Source organism: Drosophila melanogaster, chromosome X (assembly GCF_000001215.4).
Source record: "Drosophila melanogaster chromosome X".
Taxonomy (NCBI): Eukaryota; Metazoa; Arthropoda; class Insecta; order Diptera; family Drosophilidae; genus Drosophila; species Drosophila melanogaster.
In genome coordinates this window covers 13,302,980-13,329,618 of record NC_004354.4, presented here as the reverse complement: position 1 = coordinate 13,329,618, position 26,639 = coordinate 13,302,980, and the positions used below count along the sequence as shown (strand labels likewise).

Sequence of the window (26,639 nt, the reverse complement as noted above, 5' to 3'; positions counted from 1 at the left end):
AACTTTTGATAGACTTGGAAACAAGTACTACTACTAATAATAAATAATGTGTAATAATATGTACTGAGCAGTACTTTTAGTATAATTCGGGCACACCAGCTTAACGGTCACACTGGTCGTCATTTTGCCGCCAAAATGAAAAAACCGCGCTTTTTTTTAATTCTTCCATTATAAATAATGTAGTTAAAGAACTGATTCCTGTTTATAATAACCATTTCTATTCCACTTTGGCGCAAATAATATTTTCTATGTATTATGCTATTCTGTGGTCCACAAATCTCCACAAATAAATTGAAACAAGTACTTTCGTTTTTTCGTTTTGTTTTAACTGAATTTAATAGTGCACAATTAGTAGTATTTAGTAGGTAGTCGCATAACCATTATATTAAAAACTTAGTCTAAGCTCTTGTTGCGTGTTGGGTGTGTTCATTTCTTAGTTACTTTTCGTATCGTTACGATCGACAGTTGCAACTGCCTTGTGGGTATTATCTCCAGCCATTCGGGTATCTCTAGGATTCGCCAAACGTGAATTTTTTTGTTTTTTTTTTTGTTTTGGATAAATAAATTACACTACAGCAGCAGCAGCAGCACATATAGGCCAGGCTATATATCTTCTATATATGTATATGTACGCGTATATCGTATATATTAAAAAATATGTGTATGCATATTGTGATTTCAGTCTTTGATTTTAAACTTAAGGGGTTAAATGTACGCAAACTGTTAGAAAAAAACAAAAAAAAAATGTATAACTAAGCCTAGGAATTGGGGATTAATCGATTCGGAAATTGGAAATGTCTTTGTCTCCGGGGCCCAGCCCCAAACCTCCGTGTGGAAATGTATGGATTTCCCATTAGGGTTTGCTCTCTTCACCCGTCTGCTCCGCTTGATCTCCTCCAGAACCAGAAACGGGTGACTGAATGGCCTCCGCCTGCGCTTGCGCATGCGCCTCCGCCTCCATGGATGCCTGCAGCTCCACAAAGATATCAATGAGATTGTTGATACCGATGAGATAGCCATCTTCGTGGTTGCCCACCTTCCAGGCGGAGTAGTGATCGATCCGCAGCTGCGGCGGCAGCTCCACCGTCTTGGCGAAATCAATTAGCCATATGCTGGCGTGGGTCTGATCGTGGACGAAGAGCAGGGAGCTGCCGATAACCTCGTGGGTCTGGAAGAATTCCGAGACCGCAAGGGTGGCCCTTATGGCTCGCAAACGCTGTATGTAGCGGGGCTGTATGCAAAAAAAAAAAAAGAAAAGAAAATAAAATAAAAAGAAAAGAAAAAGTAATGACAAGCGCAGGGAATCCCCAAGTTAATGGCATTCAACTGGGCATGCTTGGCTAATTTGAATACCCACCAAAATATGTGGGTGACCGCTGAGGAACTCGAGAAAGGCCAACTTGATTTGTTCGCGTGACTTCGTCGTTTTGAAATCTTTGGAACTGGTGCCATCGCTCTTCTTGATGCCCTGCGAATGATGTTTAGACGATTAAATTAATGGCTTTCCATTAACTTTTCTGAATGAATAATTAATGTTTACATTTGACTTTAAGGATAAATGTGTAGCCTGGCACTTTGCACACGCTTCTCATTCACATAGTCGTATGTTAATTTAGTGGTTTCGTTTTTTTGGGTTGGCTATTCAAGTTTAAATGGAATAGATTCAATTCAAATTCAAGCCCACCTCGATGCGGAATCCCAGCGTGGCCGTGCTGGAGATGGTCTCACGCCAGACCATGTAACGTGGCTTGGTCACCGCCTTGGCTGCGTGCTCCTCGGCGGTGGGAGCGTGGCTGTCGATTTGGATCATCTTGTCGTACATATCCTTGCGCAGCTTGGGCTTCTCCTTGGCCTTGGACAGCTCCTCCTCCAGATAGGTGCGCACACCCACCTTGCAGTCCATGACGCATGGCTGCACATAGTCACTGAGCAGATCCTGCAGCTGCAGGTAAACTGTTTGTGCCACACGATTATATCAGTTAGATTAGTTAGCAAGGATAATCACAATTCGTTTCACTCACGTTCGCCATCCTCGCTGGTCACCTGACCCTTGTAAACGGGCACATAGGGCCTAAGCAGATCGTGCATGAGAATCTGGAAGCACTCCTCCTCCTTGGGACAGAGCTTCTTGAGCACGGTGCCCGGTTCGGGACCTGCCTTGAAGTTGCCCTGGTGTCCGGCCAGTTGAACCCATGGATAGCGCTGCTTCTTGTACGTCTGAAAGAAGGGCGTCCACTGAACGATGTTGCGAATCTTTCGCCAGCCGGAGCTCTGCAAGAATCGTGGGTAAATCGATTAACTCAAGATGATGCTAGAAAAATCAGCATTTTTAATTCTTATAATACAAGTGTGCAAAGTCTGCGAGAATAATACGTTAAATCAATTAGTAAATAGCTCATAATAATGTTACAGACTGTTGCTACATTTCGCTAATAATGCATTCCACTAATTAAGTTTTGTTTGTTTATTGGAAATGAAACAGTTTGCATGAGACAGCTGGCTAATGACCCATTTTTGTGCCCTGATTTTTCAGCTGAGTTGTTATCACTCGATCACATGTGAAAACACGAGCGGAAAAATCACGTGGATACACCAACTTGTTTTTGATCTATAAATTTGGTTGTATTTAGTACTTAAAGTTGTTCAAGTCGAATACTAATAACTAATATAATGTATGATGTATACAAACCCTTTCAAAGAACTTAAACTATATTATTAGATCCTGAGATAGATCCTATATCTTTATCGGACTACCCATCCTACCTTCTTGCCGGTGGTGCTGGCTTGGGATGCGGCACCCGATCCCGATCCCGTTGCCGAGCCAGCCGCCGAGGTCGACACATCCGAGTCCCATTCGGAGCTGAGATCATCGCTGCTGGCGTAGCCATAGTCCCGCGGCATGGGCACCTCCAGCAGCGACTTGGAGTACTGAATGTAGCCGGGACACAGACTTTGGCCCAATGGCGAATGCGATCGTCGTGGTCCCGGGCTCGTTGGCGATGCTGGCGAGGTGGGTGAGCCCAGGGGCAGCGAATGCTGTTGCGACAGCTTGCGGCCCAAATTCAAGCGCAGGCCACAATTGTGGGCCACATGCTCACCCGAATTGGCCGTAATGCTAATGGTCGGCATCGATAGCTTCTTCTCCGCTCGCTGGCGAATCCCATGGGCCTGGGCGAAGGCCAAACTGCATTTACGCGGCTGCATATTGTTGCCGGAGAGTTTGCGGCGAAAGATCTTCTTGGAGGAGGAACTGGGCAAAGCGTTGGCATTGCTGGCGCCGCCACTTGACTCCGACTTGTGGCCCGCATCCTCGCTGTCCGCCGATGTCGGTCTGCGTCCGGAATCGCTATCCTCATCGGCCTCCTCGCCATTGTCATCGTCACCATTTTCGTTTTCGCCTCCATTTCCATCCTCTTCCTCGTCATCGTCGTCATCGTCGAATTTCAATTTGGATATCTCCTCGGGCGGAACGTCGGGGAAGTGCAGCAGCTTCACGGTCACCTTCTTGCCCGCCTCATTGTAGTACACCTCCTTGGCGCTCATTCTGTCGAAATCCTCGTAGATTCGTACCTGCGGCGAGGGCGGCGGTGTCGGTGGCGTTACGGAGCCCTTGGCTTTGCCGTTTAGGTTTATGCCACTTGCACTTGCACTTGCACTTCCGTTTCCGGTTGCCAAGGCCGGTAATCTAGCTGGCCCGTTCTTCTGCTTCTGATTCTGATTGGATTTATTCGGCTGCTGTGGCTGGCTGAGGGCGCACACGGACATCTTACATGGATTCTGGCCCACGGCACTCGATTAAGTGCATCAGTGGCAATACCTGATAGCGAATGCAACTATCTATGTATTTCTGCAAATTGTGTAACGAAAATTCGTAGTTTGAGATACACAGATCGAGTCGCCGAAGAGTCAGAGAGCTGGAGAGCTGAGCAATCGTTGCACTTGCGAACCCGTTCGCGCCTAAAAACCACATCATATTTCCCCGCCGCGATCATAACGAGCGATTGAGCGAATCAAATGGGCACCCAAGCCACCCAGATACCCTTCCATCAAGTCACTGATTATGGGAGTCTATAGAGCATTTAGATCTGCCTGCTTGCCCAGTAAAGCCTATTGAGTATTTATGTACTTTCCCCTGAAAGTCCCTGTTAATGGTGAAACCCCCCATTTGGAGAATCCCTTCTGGATCAGGGAATCATCGCTTCGTTGCAGCTGAATCTTTGGCTTTTGACTGCTTTTGGGCTGCTGCTGCTGCTGCGACTGTAATGCGCACACATCAATCAAAATTGATTAAATTTACCACATACATATGTATGTGCCATGTAACGCAGTCCGCAAAAAGCAAAGATAGACGAAACTAAGTAGGCATTGTCGGAGCGTGTTGGCATCTTGGCAGCTCCATCTGCGGCATCCGAAGCTAGAAGCTGGCAAAATGGTCAAACTGGCCAATGGTCACCGGCTACATCGGCAACATGAGCACCAGCGGCACCAAGTAGCTAACAGCGACACCATCGAGCGGCAACCACAAGCGAAACCGCCCAGAGTCGGGCAAGGCAATCCAATCCAATCCGAAACCCAAATCGAACAGCACATTATGATAATAATGGAAATGCCAGCGACGCGGCTATCCAGTTACGCCAGTGCACAACAGCAACAATACTCGCATATATATATGTATACATATATCTACCGCCATACAAATACAAATGCATATGCATGTGTATATATGAGCATGTATGTATATGCGAACTGAAATTTCTTTATAACATTTGACGTCATTTGCAAATGTTGACGCCGTCGTCGCGAGGCGATAACGAAGCACCAACAGCAACATGAGCAACATGAGCAACACAACACCAGCAACATCAACAACAACGCAACACCAGCAACATCAACAACAACACAACAACAACAAGCTTGTTTCTCCATCATCTAGAGAACTTTGGTACTCCCCATATCAACCATAGATCTCTACGCTTAACGTACTTTGTATACTAGTCGTTGCTCGACGATCGCCTACTATACATTTGGCTTATCTAATTCTGATTCAAGTCAAGGGTTGCAATTGCAAGGGCTTGAATACTAAGTGCTCGTATGTGGGACAAGGGTTTCGACTTTATCAGCAATTCCAGAATATTCATAGCTCTAATAAAGTTACTGCACAGTTTTTCCTAGCTTGTTAATTAATGATATCTTACTAGTTTTAAGTTATCATAAGGAACGAGATCTTATCTCAGTTCTATGGTTGCAAAACAGGGCTATAATAAGGGCTCAAAGTATTTAACTACTAATATCTTAGTAATGTTTCAATTCTCACTTGAAGAATCCAAATCGAATTAAAGTTAAGCTTAGCTTGCTTTACTTTATACTTAAGCCATTATAATATACTATTTGCTACTAAAATTTTTAAGATCTCTTTCTTTTCGCAACTCTGTTGTTTATTAATAGCTCGGGCATACATGGCGTATGTGTGATATTTCCTAAGCCAATGCTATTTGCTGCTTGTATATAAATAGTTATTTCATAAAGACCAATGCGATATGTTTATTCAATAAGCTAAACAAGATTAAAAGAACTTTGAGATCCTTTGAGCATTTCTAATAGTATATACTTAAGTTATCAGTGATATTCCATTCATTGCTTCCTTCCCTTATCATCTAATATTCATTCGCATTATATTTCCATCCAGCTGGGCTTGGTTTCGGATTGCGATCCGTTCTTAAATACAAATTTGCTCGTTATCTAATAAAAACAATTGTACAATCTTCGATTGCCGTCAACACCAACAACAAAAACACAGAGACCGACGTCGACGATAACGACTCGATATATCGCACTGTGTACTATGCATATAGATACATTGGATCGTGTGTGTGTTTTTTTGGTATAGGGGTACGTAATGCCTGCACTCGCCACCCCCACTTGGCAACCATCCCCCTCCCCCCCCTGTGGGCCCAACACCCACACCCCCCCTAAATTAGCAGCACCCACCCACTCTCACAAAAATGGACACTCACATTCGCATAACGAAATTTCTCTCAGTATTTCTTCACTTTTTTTTGTTAACTACCAAAAGCTTAAAATTAATAAAGTAAACAGTTTGTTGTCCACCGCCCCCTCTCGCTCTTTGCCACCTCAATTCCTCGCTCTTTCAATTTCTCTGAGTGTGAGTCTCTGTTTCTCTTCTTCCATTTGTGCACTGGAAAATATTGCGCTGGATTTTTTTTTTCAATTAAATGCCATAAAATTAATTTAAGTGCGCAGATTGAAGCTCAAATTGACTAGAAGCTACCTAATAATAATTTATTTTTTTTTTTTTAAGAACAAACATTTAAAATGTATGCACCAATTTCAGAAATTGATCATGCCCAATTTAATAAAATAATTGCTTTTCTCTGAAAGATAGCTATTTGTGCAACATTTGATGCGTTTTATGGTTGGCCATTAACAAATTCAATTGATGATCGTTTCTTTTTTTCTTTTTTTTTTTCGGTGTGCCATTGACGCACAGAATGAATTTTGGCTGTGGCTTTGGATTCGCATTCGAATGCGGATTCGGATACGGTCTTGGGCCTCCAATTGAATGTGGGTGGCTGGGCGGATGTTATTGAAACGATCAAGCACCAATTAAGGCGCCTGGTGGGTGGGGGGGGGGGGGTGATGATTTAGTTCCATTTTTGGCTACTTAATGAGCTTCAATTGCCGAATTCGCAGTACGTACGCAAATGAGCACGATTTCTGAAGGTGCTGCTGCTGCTGCTCTTCAATTATATAATTCGCGTTAAATTTTTTTGGATATGCCCTGCTGGGTGGGTGGTGCTGCTCCTCCAATTGCGTAGCACCTAACTTTTGATAGTTGGGGGGGGGGGGGTGTTGCTGTTTCTGGGGGTTGGGGCTGGCTGGAGGTTTGTTTGGGTGGGGTGTCTGGGGAGGGTGGGGCGTTCTCATTGACGTCGTCGTTTATATAGTGTGTAAATGTTTACATAAACGTGAATACTCGGATTTCCGGTGCAAAAGTCAGTTCGCTATTTCAGTCATCTAGTATAAGAGTTCTGACTGCCCTCTCTTTCGCTCCAACTCTTGCTCTCTCTCTCTCTCTCTGTCTCTCTTGCTCTCCCTCTCGCTCTGCCTTTCGCTTCTTTGGGGGCTTTGGCGCGTGCTTCAATTAACACACTTTACAATGACAGCAGCAACACGAAACAGCAGCAACACATCGCAGATTCCCCAACTTGCCACTTGATTCTTTTGAAATGTTTGGAAAAGAAGGCGCACAGTAAAAAAAAAAAGTTCACACACATGCACGCGAGTAATTCAATTCATTTTCATTAAGACGAAAGTGGCGGAAATTTTTTAATTAACGAAATTGTATTTTATTGCCCATTGTTTTGGAGATGCCAAAAAAAAAAGGTTCTAAACCTTTTTCTGTTAACTTTTTATACATTTTTTAAGCTTTCATTTTTAAGTGGTGTGCAGTAGAATGCTATTAAAATTGAGAATAAACACGCAATATAGCAGTTAGCATTCAATTAAAAATGATTTTATTAATCTTTTAATCATTTGTGCAATCTTTCACTATGCTTTTAGTTTACTATTTAAATATTTGAAGTGTATGCACTAAATAGGGTATTTGAATGAAGAATACAATATTTCAGAGCCAGATGATTCGAATTTTTTTTTTTGACTGGAAATAAAATTTTTCGAAACTCACACACACACACACCTCTTAGCAATTAACTGTTAATTAAGCACATTTATACATTTTAGTGGAATTTTCCCAGCTTTCTTTTTGCGGCTTGCTTTTGAATTCAAAATGAAAATACATAATGTGAAAAGCACACGAAACCAAAGGCAATAAATTGATTAAAAACAAAAAAACAAACTGGCAACAAAATTATAATATTTTCGGAATACAGCTCTGGTTAATAATATTGCTGCTGGGCTGTGTTGCTGTTTATTATTAATTTTTTGTGTGTTTTTTTTCGTTTTTTTTTTTTTGTATTTTGGTGGGCCGTTTGACGCGGTCTCTGGCATTGGCTTGACACACAGAGAGGGGCGCTCAGAAAACACAGAGATATACAAATTGATATACAAATATATATATATATATATACATATATATATATATGTATATATGGGCATGTACATATAGACGCGGCGGCGAGAGATATGTGGAAGCACACGCGGAAAGTCGGCGATACGGGCAACAGCACTACCAATAGCCATATAACAATAACAATAACAATAACAATGACAAAAAAAAAACCCACAGACGAGACCCCGAGCCAGCCGCACGCGATCGCAGCAAAAGCTCAACTGGTCGACTCTGCTCTAAAAAAACGGAACCCAAACGAGCCAAACCGAACCGAACTCGCTGAGAGCTCCGCCGGCGATGAGCAGCAACAACAGCAGCAGCAGCAGCAACCGCAACAGCAGCAACACGGGAGCAGCATCAGCTTTCATTTACGGGAGTCCTACCAATAAATCCCATCGAAATCCAGTCCGAAATCCGCGAGCTCAGACTGATAAGGCAGATTAGGCGGATTTGGGGGTGATATATGTACATATACACTGGCAAAAATAACGGATTATTTCACAGATAGTACTAACTGCTCACATTTCATATAATTATGATAAGTTCAAACTACATACATAAACAGTATTGAAACAGATATCTCAAAAAGTATCTCACAAATATTAAGTAAGCCATTAGCTACTTAATGCTCACTTTCGAAATATATTATGTTTTATCATAAATATTATATTTTGCTGACTTTGGTTACATTAAAAAACAAATATTTTAAGAATTAAGCTCAAAAAATCATATTTACAAAAGGCTAAAGATTTAAGTCCCTTGTAGATACAAGCCGCAATATTTTGTAGCTAAGAATTTGAACCAATTGAAATTTGCATTTTTTCCCGTGTACCTAGGCACAAAATTATCACCTGGAAGAGAGAGAGGGGTCCCAACCTGGGGCACAAAGCTCATTAGTTGGCCTAGACTCACCCGAGATGACGTAGTTTAATGATCAAGGCCATCAAGGCCGTGACGTCAATGATAACAAGATAGGATCAGCGGAAAATGCCATTACGATATGATCGAATTCCTTGATAGTTTAGAGACAAAGTGACTCCTTACCATCAGCTTTCTCCGAATTTCCCATTTCGTTTAGAAAAATATACACCAATCGGTTGTTAATTTATATGTATCATCAATATCGAAGGAAAGTGAGATTTTCATTAAATATTAATCAGCAAATTTCAGTGAAATGTTTACAAATTTCACGATTTGTGTATTTCCCTTCTTCCAAAACGTAAAAACACAGCCTAATATTGTGTTTGCCCTATTCTGTCTGGTCATTGTTATACGAATAATTGCATATCATTGTTTATTTGTGGGAACTGGGGAAGTTGGCTTTGTAAATCAGCGAACATGGGCTTAAATGTAAATAAACAAAATGGGGAAGAGCTAATGAAGAGTCACCATGAAAAAAATAATGAAACGTTTCGTAAGATCGCCGGCCAGATCCTTATTAAATATGACTCACAAATCACTTTCTCTGGGAGAAAGTTTAGGGTCATTAAATACGAAAATTTAATACAAATTGCATAAGCAATATGGATCTTCATTGTCGCAAGATCTACATATAATGAATCTTTCTTGCTAAGCTTCCTGGGAAGAGAGGATTTCGTTAAGATGCGCTCTCGTCTGCTGAATCTTGCGAATCTTCCCGAATCTCAAGGCCTCCGCCCACACGCAATTCTCCGCCTCCGCTTCCCGCTCCCATTTCGCTTATCAGTTGAACGATCTCATTTTCACACGATCCACGCTTTACGCATGAGCGGCTTCTCCCTGTCTCGCTCTCTCTCACTCGCTCTCTGGCTCCCTCTCTCTCTTTCTCTCTCTCGATCACTATCTCAGATGCTAGTGACGTCAATGGGATGGAAGTGGAGCTTTGCGACTGGACCGGTCCAAAAGTCCAAGCCAGCGCTGTGCTTTCAGCCAATAAATAGCCAGACGATAAAACCACATAATTCTCTTATTTTAATAAAAATATTTGTATTTTATACGATATATGTTTATAAAAAATATCTATCACATCTAGTTGCCACAGTCATAAATACAATACAAATGTAATAAGAAAATTTAAGTCCATCTTTAGCTAACATTTTAGTTTCATTTAATTATACTGTTTTTTAGCTGTAATTTCTGACAACACTGATTGAAACCCAATAGCAGATTAAGAGCTTCATTTTAGCGAAGACAAGCTCCCCAGTTGGAGCTTTCGTGGAAAAAATTTAAAAGCTTAATAACGATTGTGGGGATAACAGAGTTATGGGTTTTTAAAGAGTAATACTAGCTCATCTAGAAGTTATTCATTGTAACTAGCAGTAATTTTTGATAAGATTTAAAAATATCTGCATAATTACAACTAGTTAATTAATGTAGGTTGTACATACACAAATATAAAGACATTTATTATAAATACCCTCAATATGATCTTACAGTCATATACTCTTCGCAACGAAGTATTTTATAAATTCGTCGATAAATACCCGAATCCGCCATGGCTTACCTTCTTCTTCGCCGCCTCGGCGGCACTAATCACGTAGAGATCGACGATGCCCAGAAGGCAGTCGTCGCAGCGGCACACATCCTCGCCGAAGGCCAGCGAACCCAGGCTGCTGGTGGAGTCCAAGGAGTCGGTGCGTCGCAGGCGGCTAACCACGCCCATGCCCATGCCCAGGCCCAAGCCCAGGCCCAGGGTCAGTGGCATGGGCAGTCCCATGCCGCCGACCGCTGGCGGATTGGGTGATGTTGGCGAGGGCGTGGGCGTGGCCGAGCCGGAAGCGGTAGGAGTTGCGGTAGCGGCGGAGGGAGCGCCGCCCGCTGCGGCAGCAGCCTCAATCTTGCGTGCCAGCAGCTGCTCCATGAGCGTCCGCGGTCGCGACGAGGATGGATACAGGGCCATGTCCGCCAGGCGATTGCCACCCACTGCGGCTGTTGCACCTGCAACGGGCCCTTCTCCTAGCCGCTCTCCTCCTGCCGCTCCCTCTGCCGCTCCTCCTGGTCCTCCTCCGTCCACCTCCGCAGGCGGCGAGTTCTTTGCCTAAGTCTTTCGTTTGCCCCTTCGCGATACGATATGTTTCTAATTCCAATCGAGATTCCGATAATCTCTATTTTTAGCTAAGCGATAGTTGGCACATACCTGCAAGAAGCATAAAGAAATTGATGTACATAAGTAAAAAATTCAAAATAAATAATTAGTAAAAATCTATAATAATATAAAGAGCCTTTGCCATTGTTGTAGTATATATTCATAATTCAAGCATTTCACCCATTCATTCCAGTTTATCTCCGCCTCGAAACTAAACTTTCAAATAAATCATTTTAATCGGTTTTCGGTTGACATTTTCAATTTCAATATTGAACTCCGCCACCCAAATAGCTGAAAACACACACTTATCTTGCATTGACTTCTTTGGACAAGCTATAATTTATGGGCCACAAGAGATTACTTTAATTGATCAGCCATTAAAAATAATCCATAGTTCGCCCATACACAAAATTTACGACCTCCAATAGTTTACAAAAATTCAAAATTAATGACTAACATCTATTTGGGCTGACAGGCCCTTGTATTTATGTTGTATGATTAACGTTGAGTTGAATTAATCATTTTAATACATTTTCTACCTTTGTGTTTTTTTTTGTATTCAAATCTCTTTTGGTTTAATTTCCGCTGCTGATTGCTAAATTATGTTTATCTCCAGTTGGCCATTTCCCAATCGCCGCTAATCACTGCAATCCATTTTGTGTCCGACTTGAGATATCTTATAAATTCGCCAAATTAGTGTAATCAACGCAATCTTCGGCGGCCGACACGAACCATATCAATATGGAATATTGAATTCCGTCAACGATCTGCGAACTGCGATCTGGGATCTCCGCACCCAGGCCAATCTTATCTTCCTTCGCGTGGCTTCTTTGGACATTCGTGAAAAAAACGCACAAATTTATGGACCACAATTTGTTGTGTGTCGGCCGCTTATCTGAATGGATCTGAATTGGCTGGATGGGGTGGTGGATTGGTAGACTGGTGGGCCACATGATACCATACCATACCACCATGGAGAGGCGGAGTGATCTGGGATTTGGGGCGTTAGAAGTGGCATTCGCTTAATCGGCGTGCTGATAAAAGTTTCTTGTTAATTAACATGAAAGTGCAGCAGACACGGTCGAGACTTTAGTTTTTCACCGCATTTTTATTTCAACCTCCCTCCCTTCCATTCAGTCGCGTTGAAAACGGAAAATTGAAAATTGAAAAATGAAACCCGTCGGTTGGTTTTAAACTGGCTCGGGCCTCCTTAGCCAGTTTTAGTTTTTTTTTTTTCAAGTCGTCATCGGCATCATATCGCCGCATTTATGCGCACATAAAAGTTAAATAATAGATCCAAAAGATACTTTTGCCAAGACCGTGTGCAACTCCGACTCCAGATTCAACTGCAACTCCAATTGCAGCACCGACCAGTTGTTGTTAGCCAAATGATTTATAAGCGGCATGGGCTGGCTAGCATTTTGGCCGTTGTTATACCCTGACTGACCATAAATCCGAAATGGATATAGTACGATTTAATGGTCAGGTTGGGCAGATTATCTGCGCTAATAAATAAATATATTAAGCAGAATATATTCGGTAGGACTAGAACCAGCTATTAAATAATAATGACATTTAGTAATAATATGAAAATAATACGCAATAATTGCCATAATATGGTAATGCGCTTTGATTTGACTTGAAAATCATTAACTACTCAAAAGCATGCCTCTGATTCGCACAGTTAGAATAAATATTTATATATATATATATATATAGTTTCACTTTAAAACGCAAAATTTAAGTGAAGTTGTGTCGCAGAAAATATTGAGCAGCAATTACTATTTGGTTGCTCATTTTTGAAATTATTCAATAGCATGTTTCATACAACAAATAGATAATTTCCACATATATTTGCACCTTAGTCAAAAAAAAAAGGGTTTGCCAGCGGTTACACCTTCTATATGTTCATAAGAAAGTATTTTTTGGCTATCATTTAAGTAGAATTTAAGATCTTATTAAGTAAGTATTAAATAATGCAATTAATACTACTGTAATTCGTTTCCCCTTTTGTTCGTTAGAGCAAATAAAGTTCGTGTTGTTTTCCCAGCCCCTCAATTCAATTTACCCCACAATTTTACCGCCAACCAAATCGCTGGCTTCGCTTCAGTTTTTCCAGCTTTTCCTTCGCCCCACATCGATGACTACTTACTTCACTCCCCTTACCGCTGACCGCCCGTTTGTTTGGCTGTTGTATTGCTTAAGCCAACTGTCTTGTACTTTTATGGGCGCTCGTCTTATCAATAATTTATGTCAGATTATACCGTTATGTCACAATAAATTAAAGTTGGCAACTTATTTTCCAGACTCCACACTCGGCTTGTATTTGGCTTTTAAATTTTTTATTATGGCCAAATCTGTCAGTTTAGTGGCACATTTGGAAAAGTGCCTGCTCCTGCCCCCCTCGCCATGCCACATAACCAACAATTTTACTGGCTGATCCAGTTGAGATCGGCGGGACATCTTTGGTCGCTATATATATATATATATATATACATATATATTTGGCCGTTGGCGTGCGGTGGCAAATTTCACTGTCACGCCTCGTTTTCAATTAACTTGTTGGCGGTCCGCCGCACTGGCCATAAATCAAATGAGAGCTCCCCATTTTTGAAAAAAGAAAAAAAAAGAGAAAAAGAAAAAGGAAAAGAAGAACTACGGGTTTTTCCCATACATATTTTCCGCTGCTTTTTGGTCCGCTTTGATTTATGAAGATCGCTTCATTCGGCTGCCGCTTGCATGTCAAAGTTTATCGACTTCTGATTAATGCCTTTGTCGGCGCCTCACAGGCCCCACTGTTCGCACTCTTTCACCCAGTGTCCCTCTGGCCGCAGTGTCCACTGTATGGTGACCATAAAAGCCATAAGGCAACTGCCACTGCAACTGCTGTTTATGGTAGTTGCATGTCTGCAGTGGTCATCTGGCCCCTAGGGTCAGTTTATAAAATATATACTCGTACGCACATATGTACATATATATCTATGCTATCTCTGGCAGATGGATAAACCTGCTGCACACACACGCACACTCACACGCACGCACACACTTAAGCATACAGTGAAAACCCACTCACTGCTCACTCACTGGGAATCCTCCACCTCCGCGTACAAAAAAAAAAAAATAAATAAATAAATAAATAAAAAACGGTATAATGCCACGCAAAGTAAATAAACGTAAGGAAACCGAACACACTGAAAATTGTTTTCACGATTTTCCTTTTGTTTTCTATCTTGTTATCGTATCCGTATCCGTATCGTATGGGTATGGATATATGCTATAGTATAGTATGGTATGGTTAGGGTATATGGCCGCGTATCGAAACGAATTGGATCGGAGCTGCTCGATCGACCGCTTGTTGACTTTGGAACGGCACTCGGGCGACTGAGGCATCGCCGTTACAGCGGCAACAAGCCAAGCTATCCGGCTGCTATCCAACTAACAACCGATTGCTGCCGCCACAACGAAGTTGAACAGCGAAGTGGTGATCGTCGCTGGAACGATCGTATGCACACATATGCAGCGCGGGGGGGTCGGGGGGTGTGGTATGGTTTTGGGTTGGATTTGGAAGGGGTGCGTTTGGAGTTCCGTGCTTAACTATCCTTGGTCCTTAAGCCATCTCGAAGTGGAGCTAATCGTCACATAAATCAGGCGGCGATACAGCGGCAACATGATGGAATAATGACGCTGATTGAAACATGCGAAAAACCGGCGAGAAATGTCAAAGGGTCTGGTGGATGCCCTTGTCGGTGACAATTCCGCAAATACACTGACAGAAAGAAGTGCACATTAAACACATTCAATAGCATATTAATTCAGGAACAAACACCATAAATAATGAATATCTTATAAAATGATAATCATCCAATGGAAAAAATTTTGTTTTTTCGCAAGTAACTTCCAAAAGAACATAGAACAGATATTATAAAAAATGTATCTGCAAGATAATTGTAAATGTCTTGCGCTTTAATATATATAAAGATTTATAGATGCAAATCTGGTGAGCAGAAATATAAATTATTTTAGATATTTATCTACAATTACAAGCTTTAAATAGCACATAAGATGTGTTGCATTTGCTGCCAATATCTCAAGTTTTGTCTACAATTTACAACTTCATAGCTAATTTCTTACGGTGTAGGGCCAAACGCAAAGTCGGCCTCCTTGTCGCCGATCCTCTGACAAGGCGACTAATTGCGGCGGCAAATTGCCGCTGCCATTTGATTTGCATAATGCAAATTGCCGGCATCTCTAATCGGTAGCTCTCCATCTTTCCCGCCCTGCGATATATATATATATATATATATATATAAATATAAATATATATAAATGTATGACGAGCGCACGGCTGTCACAATATTTGTGTGCTATTAATTGACCACTTGGCACCCGCCCCCTGCCGGCCACGCCCCCGAAATGAGTGCATGGATATACTAAGTGTTTTATGGAGTCACTCTGATGGCTTGAAACGATAAGCAGGCAGCTGGAAGTGAACGTGGATATGGATATGGATGTGGATGTGGATGTGACTATGGAGACGGAGTGACCAATTCCAACCAATTTCCATCCCAATCGGATTCAATATCCAATCCCTAGCTCATAGCCTGTCATATGGCAACTGAAGTGTTGGAAGCGGTAGAGCCGCAAAAAGATACAAAGATACATACGAAATGAGACGGGCTATGGGATTGGAAGTTGGTTGAAAAATTAAGTGTTCTATTATCGCAGGCCAATAATCAAAGGGGGCAAATGGGCAATAAAATATGAAATATCCACGGACTAAAGCCTAGATACAAAAAGCGTTGCAGCTAATTGAAGTAAATTAACTTCTAATAAGCTTTTATTAAAATATTCAAATATATATTTGGGGTTTATTTAAGGTGATTCAAGATTAAAAGATAGTTAGATACATTTGTATCTATAATCATTTTTTGTTATCTCTTACTAAGCTTGGTATAATATTATTATATATTTTTTTAGAGTCACAATGCCATTTTCTCAGTGTATCTTGAATTGAATTTTCCACCTCACCACACCCCCTGCCCCGCCACTCACCACCACTCAATGGCAGACCTATCCAATTTCTCTGCTCTGTTCCTTCGGTTATCTCCACTGTGGCCATCTAATATTAGAAGGCGATATCTATTGCCTTGTACAAGTGCGCTTGTTGCGCCTTATCAGCAATTGGCAAAACATGTTCGCGTTTAGGGTGCGTCTTTGGGGGCCTTACTGTACTCGCCGATATGGCGGTAATGAATTGTGAATTGAGGCAAATTAAAATATTTGCTAATTATTTTTTTTTTTTTATTGCACTGCTGTGGAAAAATTCAGCATATCTATTTTTGACACTATTTTATCATCGTTTGCCTTGGCATGTGCCAATTTCGATCGTTTATTAATCTCGAAATGGTAAGCATTTATTAAAAAGGTGTTAAGTAGTAAAAAATTAAATATTATAATTTCTATCATATCTTTAAAAATAGCATCTAATTTAATCTAATTTGAATACAAAGATGTGGCAGAACAAGTGACTTGGAAATTGTTTTGCTGCCAACCCCACCTATCTGATTAAATATACTTTTATTTTTCAAGTGAATTGCAGCTGCAATTAAGTGGAATCGAATTAAGCAAATATTTTTGGTTTGTTTTGGCGATTACGCCCCTCTGGGAAACCAGGAAATTCTGGTTATTGCCAATTCAATTCAGTTGAGAACTAAGATATTCCGGAAACGAAAACGCAGCAGTCGAGTGTAAATCAATGACCATCCCACGAGTATGTTGCATGTTGCATGTTGCTGGTGGCGCGTGTGTTTCGGGTGCCATCGCTTGGGGACATGCAACACGGCTACATAACCTTTAATGGGGATACCAAAGGGGGGTAGGCGGGGCCAGTTTTGTGCTAGAAGGGACGGGGAACTGCCTGCACTTACAGGAATGACAAATATGCCGGCACGCAAGCTGCAGTGCACCGAAAGAAAACATTTCAAACGAAATATACATAAAATCTTTCACAATATATAAAAATTTTAACTCTGCAATTTAAATGTTCAAGCTTATGTGCACAAAAGTATGCTACAAAAATATACTATTTAAATCAATACAAATGCCATTTCGAATATGCTAAGAGTTCAAACCAAACTTTCCAATCAAAGTTTTTAATAATTGCGATCTGTATACAAGCATTACTCTCACATAATACCAACTAGACAACTATTTCTTACTGTGTAGCTGGCTGGCCCCCGAGAGATCGACGACTCGGATACAATTCAGTGGAAATTGCAAACGAGAAACAAACAAACCAGCCTTGGAATCGGAGAACCAGCTGAAAAACAAAACAAAAACTGAGACCAACAAACAACTTCGACAAGAACAAATGACGCAAATTGCGCAAACCCGACAATCGAAGTTAAATCCAAAGGGTTTCCGATTCAGGATTGAACCTTTGATTGGACTTGAGTTGAAACTACATTCCAAGTAACCTTTTGTGATAAAAAATGTGTGAAAATCATCTTTTTGACGACACTTTTCATATGAAATGAACTTTGACTCGTAAAATCAATTAATGTCAATTCTTGTGTTTACTTGTTCACTGCAAGTTGTGCGACGTTTCCACAACAATCGATCAATCAGTGCCTTTCTCGAGTTTAATTACCGATAATTTCGATAGCCCAGCGCTGCGATTGATAAAAACCGATATCTTATGACATTCTCTGTTGATTTTCGGCAAACTTTAATTGCTGCCTATTTGCGATTACCGACATTTATTCGACACCAACACGCGATTCTACATAATTGTTTTGAGAACACACAATTTTTTGGTAATAAACACGCCTTCAAAATGCAAATGCATAATTTGACGATTATTTCGATAGGCAACACCCGAATATATTACAATAAATAGGTAAACCTATAAATTATGAATCATTTTTAATAACACAAAGTTCAAAGACAGCTATTAAGAAATTGTATATAAACCAAGTGACTCATTTTTATTATGAAAAAGTTCGAAAACCTTTAAGATTAATGGATCTCCTGATTTTGAAATGTTTCGGTTTGAGGCTAAGTACGATTGCCTGAAAAGACATGCAGTTGCACTTCAGTTTATAGGGTATCAATTCCTGAGGGTATTCTTTGCCGCTTCCGGTGGGCGGAAAAGGGCCTCATGGCAGGGGGATAGGAATGTTGTCAAAGGGGGGGGTGTGTGGCAATATAATTTACTTACTGACGATCTTCGCCGCGATCGCTGATGGGCGACAACTGCTGACGTCAACGGAAGTTGTCGCTTGAGCGAAGGTCAACGGTTTGTACCAAAAAGTACTCCCAGATACGACTTACATGAGCTTATGCGATCGGGACGGGAATGAGATGTCAGCGGAAAGATCTCGCCGCTAAATCGATTTCTCACACAATTAGTGGGCGTCATAATTCCCATTCCCATACCCATACCCATACCCATTTCCATTTCAATTCCTCCGACGAATTTCCCCCCCCCGAGATACCCATTTTATGCCCGCCGCTTGCGACGATGTGTTGATTAGATATGACGCTGGGAATGGGTCTGGGGTCTGGAAATGCGACTGGGACTGGCTGATCGTACAGTGACGGATGTGCACGACCCACAGAGACCATAAAAGCTATTAAAACAAAATAGCACCACACGATCCAATCATGGTGGTAAATGTTGGTTGGACGTCAGAGTAAGATCAGCTACGCTTCTCTTCAAATAGATGATATCCAAGCGAGCAAGCACTTCGTTAATGGCCATTTAAATAGGTTTATAACATCTTGGAAATCCGCAAATCTTTACATTTTATTTTACATAGGAATATTAACCAGTTTCAAACTGAACAAAACCAATAAGGAACCAAATTGAACCGCATTTTTCCTGCTGTTAGCAAAAGCGTTAAGTTCAAATACACGATTTTATGCAATAAGTAGAGAAACTTATTTCATTTAAAAAAAAACATAATATCTTATCTCACAGATAATATTCAACCAACTGATTCATTACAAATTACTATCTTTATATGCCATTTAAGATATTATAAATTAAATTGATTTAAAGAAGTATGAATGTGTGTACAATACTTTTCACTGTCACAGCTTTTCTTAATTTATACTTTTTATCAGTGTATTATTGACAATGCCCCATATAGACAGTATCTTATTGCGGCTTTAAATATACATTAAGTAATCTTTTGAAATGGCTAAATTGCACCCTTATCAAACGCAATAAATGAGCTCATCAAAACTATGTGTGGAAATCTTTTTTTCTAAACCATTTAGAGGAAATCACAGTAAGGCCCTCTATTCAGAATATTAAATTAATTTAATAAATATATTATATCATGTAGAATTTACAGAAAATGTATATACTCTATAGGAATTTTCTTGCACATCCTATATGCAGTCTGTATCTGCGTCACATTTCCTGTTTATTATGATATAATTTGTATCAATATTTTGCGGTTCATAAAGAAGATACTCCTCCATCCATTAAAAGATTCGCTCGCTGACTTTGCACTTTAGAGCTGCGATATTATTAATGATCATGTCTCGGAATGGCGGAGAAAGAAGAAGGGCATCGGATTTGGAGTGGGTATGGTGTTGGGGTTTTAAAAACAAAGGCGGCCCAGTGACGTCACAGCGACGTCAGCGGACCAAATGGCGATATTGTCGCTGACTTTGGCACCCACACAGATGCTTTATCTTTAAGTAAGCAAATAGCATTTCTATGAAGCCCACGCCATCAGTCTTCACAATAGCAAAACAATACGAAAAAAAAACGAAGCCTCGGACATTCAGTTCAGTCCTCAAAGCTCCTAAGTTTCCAACTCGATGAAATGAGCCAGAGAAAACCCATCCCGAACCGTAAATGGAATGCGATGAATAACCAAACAAGCCACATCCAAACTATAATGACAACTGTGATAAGGCACGGTGACAGGCTTGGGTTGGTCTCTTCTGGGTGGGATGAGTAGGATACCAGGAAATGTGGCTCCCAGGAATGCCAATCCAAACAGTGAAGATATCGGGCGTAGCTAACAAACGCCCAGCATCATGTGTGTCTGATGATACATATATGTGTGTATGTACATTATAGTATATATCCATTTCTGATAATGCGCCGACTTCTACGACTCGAAATATGAATGAAACTTTTGAGGTCGTTTCGTGGAATTAGATAGGAATACCTGATATATGACCTGTTCATTGGAATTTCATAGGCATCAAGTAGTTGGACTGGGCAAAATAACTGGAAAATAATAACAATTTCATAAACTAAATGCTAGAACTAGATGGTTTTTCCACTTAAAATTAAGTTGGTCCGCCGTTTAGCAAGGTCACATCACTGCGTATGTGCTTTATTAAGCATATTCACGAGGGAATCTAAGGCAAATCAAAGGCAATTCCCATAAAAAAAAAAAAAAACAAAAAAAAAAAACAGGCAAAGACGGAAGTTGAATAAGAATCGTATTCAAATGGGGAAGGAACTTGTAATGACATGCTAATCAAATTGAAGTGTATCTTTACAGAGCACTGGAGGCTGAATAAAAAGTGTATGCAAATGTGGCGATAAAACTGAAATTACAATGTACCATTAACTGGGTCAAAAATTCCAGACATTTTTTTTTATAGACTAAAAACTTGACTTAATATTGAGATAGTTTGAAAAGTATTTCAAGAAAAATACAAGCAAGTCGTCATTTAGTGTGCAATATTATCATTATGCTTGCAGAAATGTCTCCATCTCTGTGAGATACTTTCTTATCAACAGTGTTTTTTGTGCTTATAAACACAATCCCCGGGACTTATAGAGTAATCCCCCAACGACACGAGGGCTCGTGTGTCATATAGACATATATGCGAATCCTAATGGGAACGATGACGTATGCGTGATATCACCCAAAATCGCTTATCACTCATCCCACCGCAAAGAAAAAAAAATAATAATAAAAAAAAAAATAAAAGAAAAAAACAACAACCCGTAAGACAGAGCTTTATACAATTGTGTTAGACTGGCGGATGGGATCATCATAGATATAACCACACTATACAGTAGATAGTATATCGTATTAAGCATATATAAGCCGCATGCCCGTGGCTTAAAAAAAAGTAGAAGAACAACAGGCCATTTCTGGGATGCCTCCAATTATTGCTTTTGTCGGCGGTGAGGGTATATATATACATATATACCATATATTGCTATATGAATGCCAGGCAGATAAACCCGCTTGATAAGCGCGTAACATTATTAACCAAACACACATTGGCACACATACATATACGATCAGACAACATACATATCCATATCTCTTGCATATACACATATGTACATGTATGTATGTATGAGATATCCAGGTGAATTGCTTTATTATCGTTATCATGACTCCGAAAATTCGGTTTCTAATACTTTTATTTGCTTTACAAACTTTTCGCCGTCTGCTGACAACAGCAACAGCAACAAAAGGAATAATAAACCACAAAAAAAAAAAGATGCCATTATATAAACGTAAATATGTGCTGGCTTATATATGTACATAATATTTATCTATAATACAGTATACAGTTAACTAAGATAAGCTCTTTTCCTCGCTATCGCTGCCGTTGTTTTGTTTTGCAGTTCTAGATACGAAAAAAAAAACGAATTAAACCAACGGATCCGAGGTTTTCGTATTTTCGTAGATATATACTTGTTTTTTTTTTTTATCAAGGAACCCCCTATTTTTCAACATCACCACCATCATATCGTTCTCATTCACTCAAAAAAAAAAAAAAAAAAAAAAAAAAAACGATAATTATTATAGCGAACGAAAAGCGAAGAATACAAAAAGACTTCTCCGAGTAACAGAACCTCATTTTAGTGATAAGATAAAATTCTAATTAATTAATAGCCTTTTAAGCAAACGCATACACTGAAAGAAAAGACCTGCATATGCAAGGTGGAAAAACCATTAGCTGATAAGGCGCGGGATTACCGTTCTTGAGCCTATATATCATCTCATCATCTTTAAAACAAGATGAAACTTAGTGGTAATTCGCATTATCAAGTCAGTAGTTCAAGGGATTTTCTTTGTTTTTTTTTTTCTTTTTATATTTAATAGATATGCGTATTGTAAAAGTCTTATTATTATAGTCTTTTTCTATAGTTATAATGGTCTTGCAGTTGATAAACTAAACGGTATAATACTGCTCTAGAGCAAAATAGATTGTTTTTTTTTTTTTTTAATTATGCCACATTTCATCTACGCGTAGCACCCGTTTCTCCCTGTGTATATGCACCAACTTGCTTATCTCTTTCGCTGCCATTCAGACCTGCCCTCATTCACTGCTCTTTTATGCTTTCGATAACAACAACACAAACAATCATTAATGATATTTAAAAACGAAAAAAAAAAAATAGTGTTTAATATTAAATTTACTAGGCTGCTCCACTTTGTTACTTGTCCGTTTTGCCAACCCGAATTCTTTAGTCTAGTTTGAGATTTCCCTGGTTTGTGACGTCATCGCGGGCGCCTACCTTCTTGGATCGATCCCGCTGACGATCACCAAGCTGCGTGGCGGCCATTAGTTCGCTGATCTGCCGCTCCCTCTCACGTTCGCGATCCCCCCGCTCGTAATCCTCCTGAAGCATCTCCTCCGCATCGCGATCATCCTCATCGCGATCCTGCTCATCGCGATCCTCGTCGTCATCCTCCTCCTCCTCCTCCTCGTCGCTGAGACTGCTGCTCTGGGTGCTGCTCTTCCTGGCGAGCGCAACTCGAACTCCATTCACGATGCACTCGCCACCATCGAGGGCAGAAATGGTGGATCCACAATAGTAGAGATTGCTGCAACTGCTTGCTGCACTGACATCCGATTGGCCATCGTCCTTGCCACATCCCGGCGACATTCCCGCCGCTCCCGATCCACCGTGTCCATGTGCGCCATGTCCACCGCTATGACTGTGATGTCCCGCCTCCAGGGAACAACGCCGCTGACCACGCGCCCGCTGCAGACGAAAGTATTCCATTTCCTCCATGCTAATGCCGCAGGCGGTTATGTCATCCGAATAGTCGCTAACCACGACGGATGGTGTGCGCACATAGCGCACGCCCAGCGGCAGTCCACTGACGCCCAGTTCGCTGTACGAGCTCTGGGTGGATTCACGTCGCGATCCCGGTGCGGCTACCACTCGCTCCTCGAGCAGCACCTTGGTGGGCACACCCACGCTCGGATTGCCACCGCCGGTGGGCGATGTCAGTGGCGAATCTGGCAGGGCTGTGGGTTCGGCCAGTGGCAGTAGGGCCGGTCGCAGGGGTAAATCCGTTACGGTCAGTGTCATCCGACGTTGTGGCGGCAACGGCACATCCATGCCGCCATCGTCCACGTCCAGACCCAGGGCGGAATCACTACTGGCACAGCGTGTGACCTTCATTTTGCGCTGCCTCGGCGATAGGCTGTTATCCTCGTTGTCGCTGCTATAGGGACTCAGTCCGCCGCCGGTGACATTACAGCCCTCATCCGAATTGGATGCAGTGGCTCCGGGCAGTGTCTTGGGCTCGCCCTCGTTGCTCAGCTGCTGCTGCTGCTGCTGCTGGACAATCATGGCCTGGAACTGATCGATTAGCTGTTGCACCGGCTTGCCTCGTTCCGTCTTGCAGCTGGGATAAGCACTGCGGTAGTTGGTGGTGCGAGTGATTCTAGTGGTGCTGCTTGTCTCGCTATCGCGGGCTAATCCACCCACTTGATTGCCGAAAAATTGCGCTTTCAACTGCGCCTTGCGTAGGGCCAACTCGGAGATGGATGCCACCTCACATGGATAACCAATGTCACTTCGCTGATTGGATGTGGCCGCAATTGGGTTTGCTCTAGCTCTGACTGTAGCTGCTACTTTGGTTCTGGCTCTGGCTCGGGCACTAGCTCCAATCTGCTCCGCTGTCCGCTGATAACTGAACGCCGTTGCCTCTGCCGTCGTCCATTTATTTTCAATTTTAACCGTTCTCCGCGTTGTCGTCGTTGTTGTTTTTCCAATTGTTGTTGCTTTTGCTGTCGTTTTCGTTTTCGCCCTCGCTGCCGACGCTTTCGACGTCGACGTCGACGTCGTTATCTTTGGCATGACATCGAATTGGAAAGCGGGGGCGTCAGACGTTCGCGAAACCGTTCCCGTACCGCCGTCGCACGCACTCATCTCACATGGATGGATTGGCTGGATCGCGGGTAGAGGTGGGGTGGGTAAAGGTATGTATACACCAGGTTAGCAAAGAGTTGGGACTAATGAAGTAAGTGTGAGATTCGTTAGAACAGCAAAAATGAAATAGGAATATGCAAGAAAGTGTAATGGGATTGGTGATAAGAAAGATGTTGTAAGCAGAAGAAGTTGAAAAAAGTGCAGAAAATGGAAAATGGAAATTCGTACTATTTTCTGTATACTAATTTACTAAGGCTTATATAAAGAATTCAATGGTAAGAGATGGTAAAAAAATAGCTAGAATGGTAAATGTTAGAAGCGAGTGAAAAGTGAAAGGCTGGCGGATAGAACGATAGTAGAAAGCATAAAAACAGTGAAGATTTCCGTTAAGAATGAGTGTGTGAAGATAGTTAAAAGGGAGGATGGGAATAATAAGAAAAAGGATAGTAGAAAGAGAAACTAGTGAAGAGTAGTGGATGATGGTTGGGTAGTGATTGGGAGTGACTGATAAGGAAAGACTCAAAAGTGAAATGGTGCTTATGGTGTTGGAAAACGATCTGTGTGTTCCGTCGAAACGCGCTACTAACGCTGGCGTCGAGGCAAAATCGAGTGGAACTATAGGTGAAAATGCCACTGGAATTCCCGGCAAACATTCTACGTCCGCACTTTCCGAATGGCACCTGTGCGCTGCCGTCGCCGAACTGAAATCGCTTTCTGCGGCTCTGCAGCTCTGCCCGTTTTTTCCAGCGGGCCGGCGGGAGGGGCGAAAAGAATCGAGAAGAGCAGCGTGGGGGGCGGGGGGAGGGGAGTCTCGTGGGGCGAGAATGGGCGAGGGGAGGAGGCTCGAAGAATTGTATAGAAGAATCGTTGAGCCGCGGAGTGGAGTGGCGCATCAACGGAGAGCAGCTGTTGTGGGGGCGGGCGGCCGTTCTGCCGTTCTTATTTACTTGTATTGTTGATAGTTTTCTTCGACAAATTTGCTGTGCCTTACTTAATTTTCGGTTGCTTTTGCCACTGTTCGGTTCTCTCGCAATTGAGATGGATTTTTTGGTGCTACTGCAACTGCCACTGCGTCGGGGTAATTGTAATTGTGATCTTGAAACGTTGACGCAATGTGCAATGATCCCGCACGTACGCACGCACACAACGGTAGCTGCTCCAATTGCCGCGCGTAATTGTAAATTGCATTTGAGCACAGAGCACTGAGCGGGCACAGATACGTCGCACACACACACACACGCGCGAACACACAGAGAGGCGCACGCACACCAGCACACACAGTGACAGACTGACAGGCGATGCGAGCCCAATGCAATAAAGCACTCTGCGAGCACCACTACAAGCGCACAGTCACGCACAATGGGACGAATCGGTGATTTATCGCCAAAAAAAAAAAATGAATTAAAAAAAACCCAGCTGACTAAGAACTTTTCCCGGAAAGCAACTAAAGCACTAACTAGTTTTTCAAGATCAGATTTATGAAGCTTACCGAAACAAAAGGTATAATTAAATTTTGCAGTACAAGCACTTATTAAAAACTAAATTGTATGGTTTAAAACTGGCAGCAGTCTTTAGTAAACAATTACAAGCTGTAAAATTCCCGTTGAAATATGAACAAAATTAAATAGCTCTGCCCATGTTCGTATCGTGTTCATGTTTCTGCTTATAAATAAGTTCCCATCTTGCTTTTTATAGTTAACTATCAGACCAAATGACGCAAATAACATTTTATCGCTTTACACCAACTTTTTGCAAAACACAAAACCAAACGAAATCGACCCCAGATTAAATTCTTCGAAATTAAAACCGAGAACAGTCCGCTATACACAAAAAAAAAATATAAAAAACCAAAAACCATTTACGTACATGACTTACGAAAGACGAAATATGTCAGTACATTTGTATAGCTCAACCGCAAACCAACGACCTACGTCAAAACTGATTGTAGTTGCAGAAATTCCGTAGCAAATTGCAAAATTTTTTTTATGAGTTGCAATAATTACTATACCTATATATACATACGTACGTTATACAAGTAGGTGACAAAACCGTAAGTCGCATCCGCATTCAAATTGTTCTTCGTAATTCTCCACAAGTTAAAAAAAAAAAAAAAACGAAAAAAAAGGATAGCCCAATTTCCCATCAACAGGTTCATTGACTATATACATATATACGTCGCTCATTATCTGGACGAATTTTTTTGGTATGCTCGGAATCTTTATGATAAGCACGTGATTCACTCGAAATGCCCACCCACTCCACGGTGCCATGACGATGATAATGGTGATGATGATGATGATGATGATACGATGGCCGTA

General features: G+C 41.5%; 1 protein-coding gene and 1 long non-coding RNA gene across 9 annotated transcripts; both read right to left on the bottom strand.

Annotated features, from left to right (window-relative positions):
* Positions 1–315: 315 nt before the first annotated feature.
* IP3K2 (Inositol 1,4,5-triphosphate kinase 2) lies at positions 316–25,986 on the bottom strand. 6 transcript variants are annotated; one of them, NM_001298271.1, is made up of 7 exons: positions 14,346–14,597; positions 14,227–14,251; positions 10,572–11,204; positions 2,022–2,271; positions 1,685–1,953; positions 1,358–1,468; positions 550–1,231 (listed from the first exon to the last, which is right to left on the bottom strand). In NM_001298271.1, exons 3-7 carry the CDS (start codon positions 10,965–10,967, stop codon positions 854–856), a joined length of 1,404 nt encoding a protein of 467 aa, NP_001285200.1. In that variant the 5' UTR covers positions 10,968–11,204; positions 14,227–14,251; positions 14,346–14,597; the 3' UTR covers positions 550–853. The 6 variants fall into 6 exon arrangements, with proteins under 6 accessions (NP_001285201.1, NP_001096969.1, NP_727688.1 ...); NM_001298272.1 differs by lacking the exons at positions 14,227–14,251; positions 14,346–14,597 and adding an exon at positions 25,811–25,986 and having other exon boundaries at positions 316–1,231; NM_001103499.2 differs by having other exon boundaries at positions 316–1,231; positions 14,223–14,597.
* On the bottom strand, positions 21,615–25,614 carry lncRNA:CR45018 (long non-coding RNA:CR45018). Of its 3 annotated transcripts, none has more exons than NR_123892.1 (1): positions 21,615–25,039. It is a non-coding gene; the product is annotated as a long non-coding RNA:CR45018 (long non-coding RNA). The 3 variants fall into 3 exon arrangements; NR_123891.1 differs by having other exon boundaries at positions 21,978–25,614; NR_123893.1 differs by having other exon boundaries at positions 22,247–24,104.
* Positions 25,987–26,639: the final 653 nt, after the last annotated feature.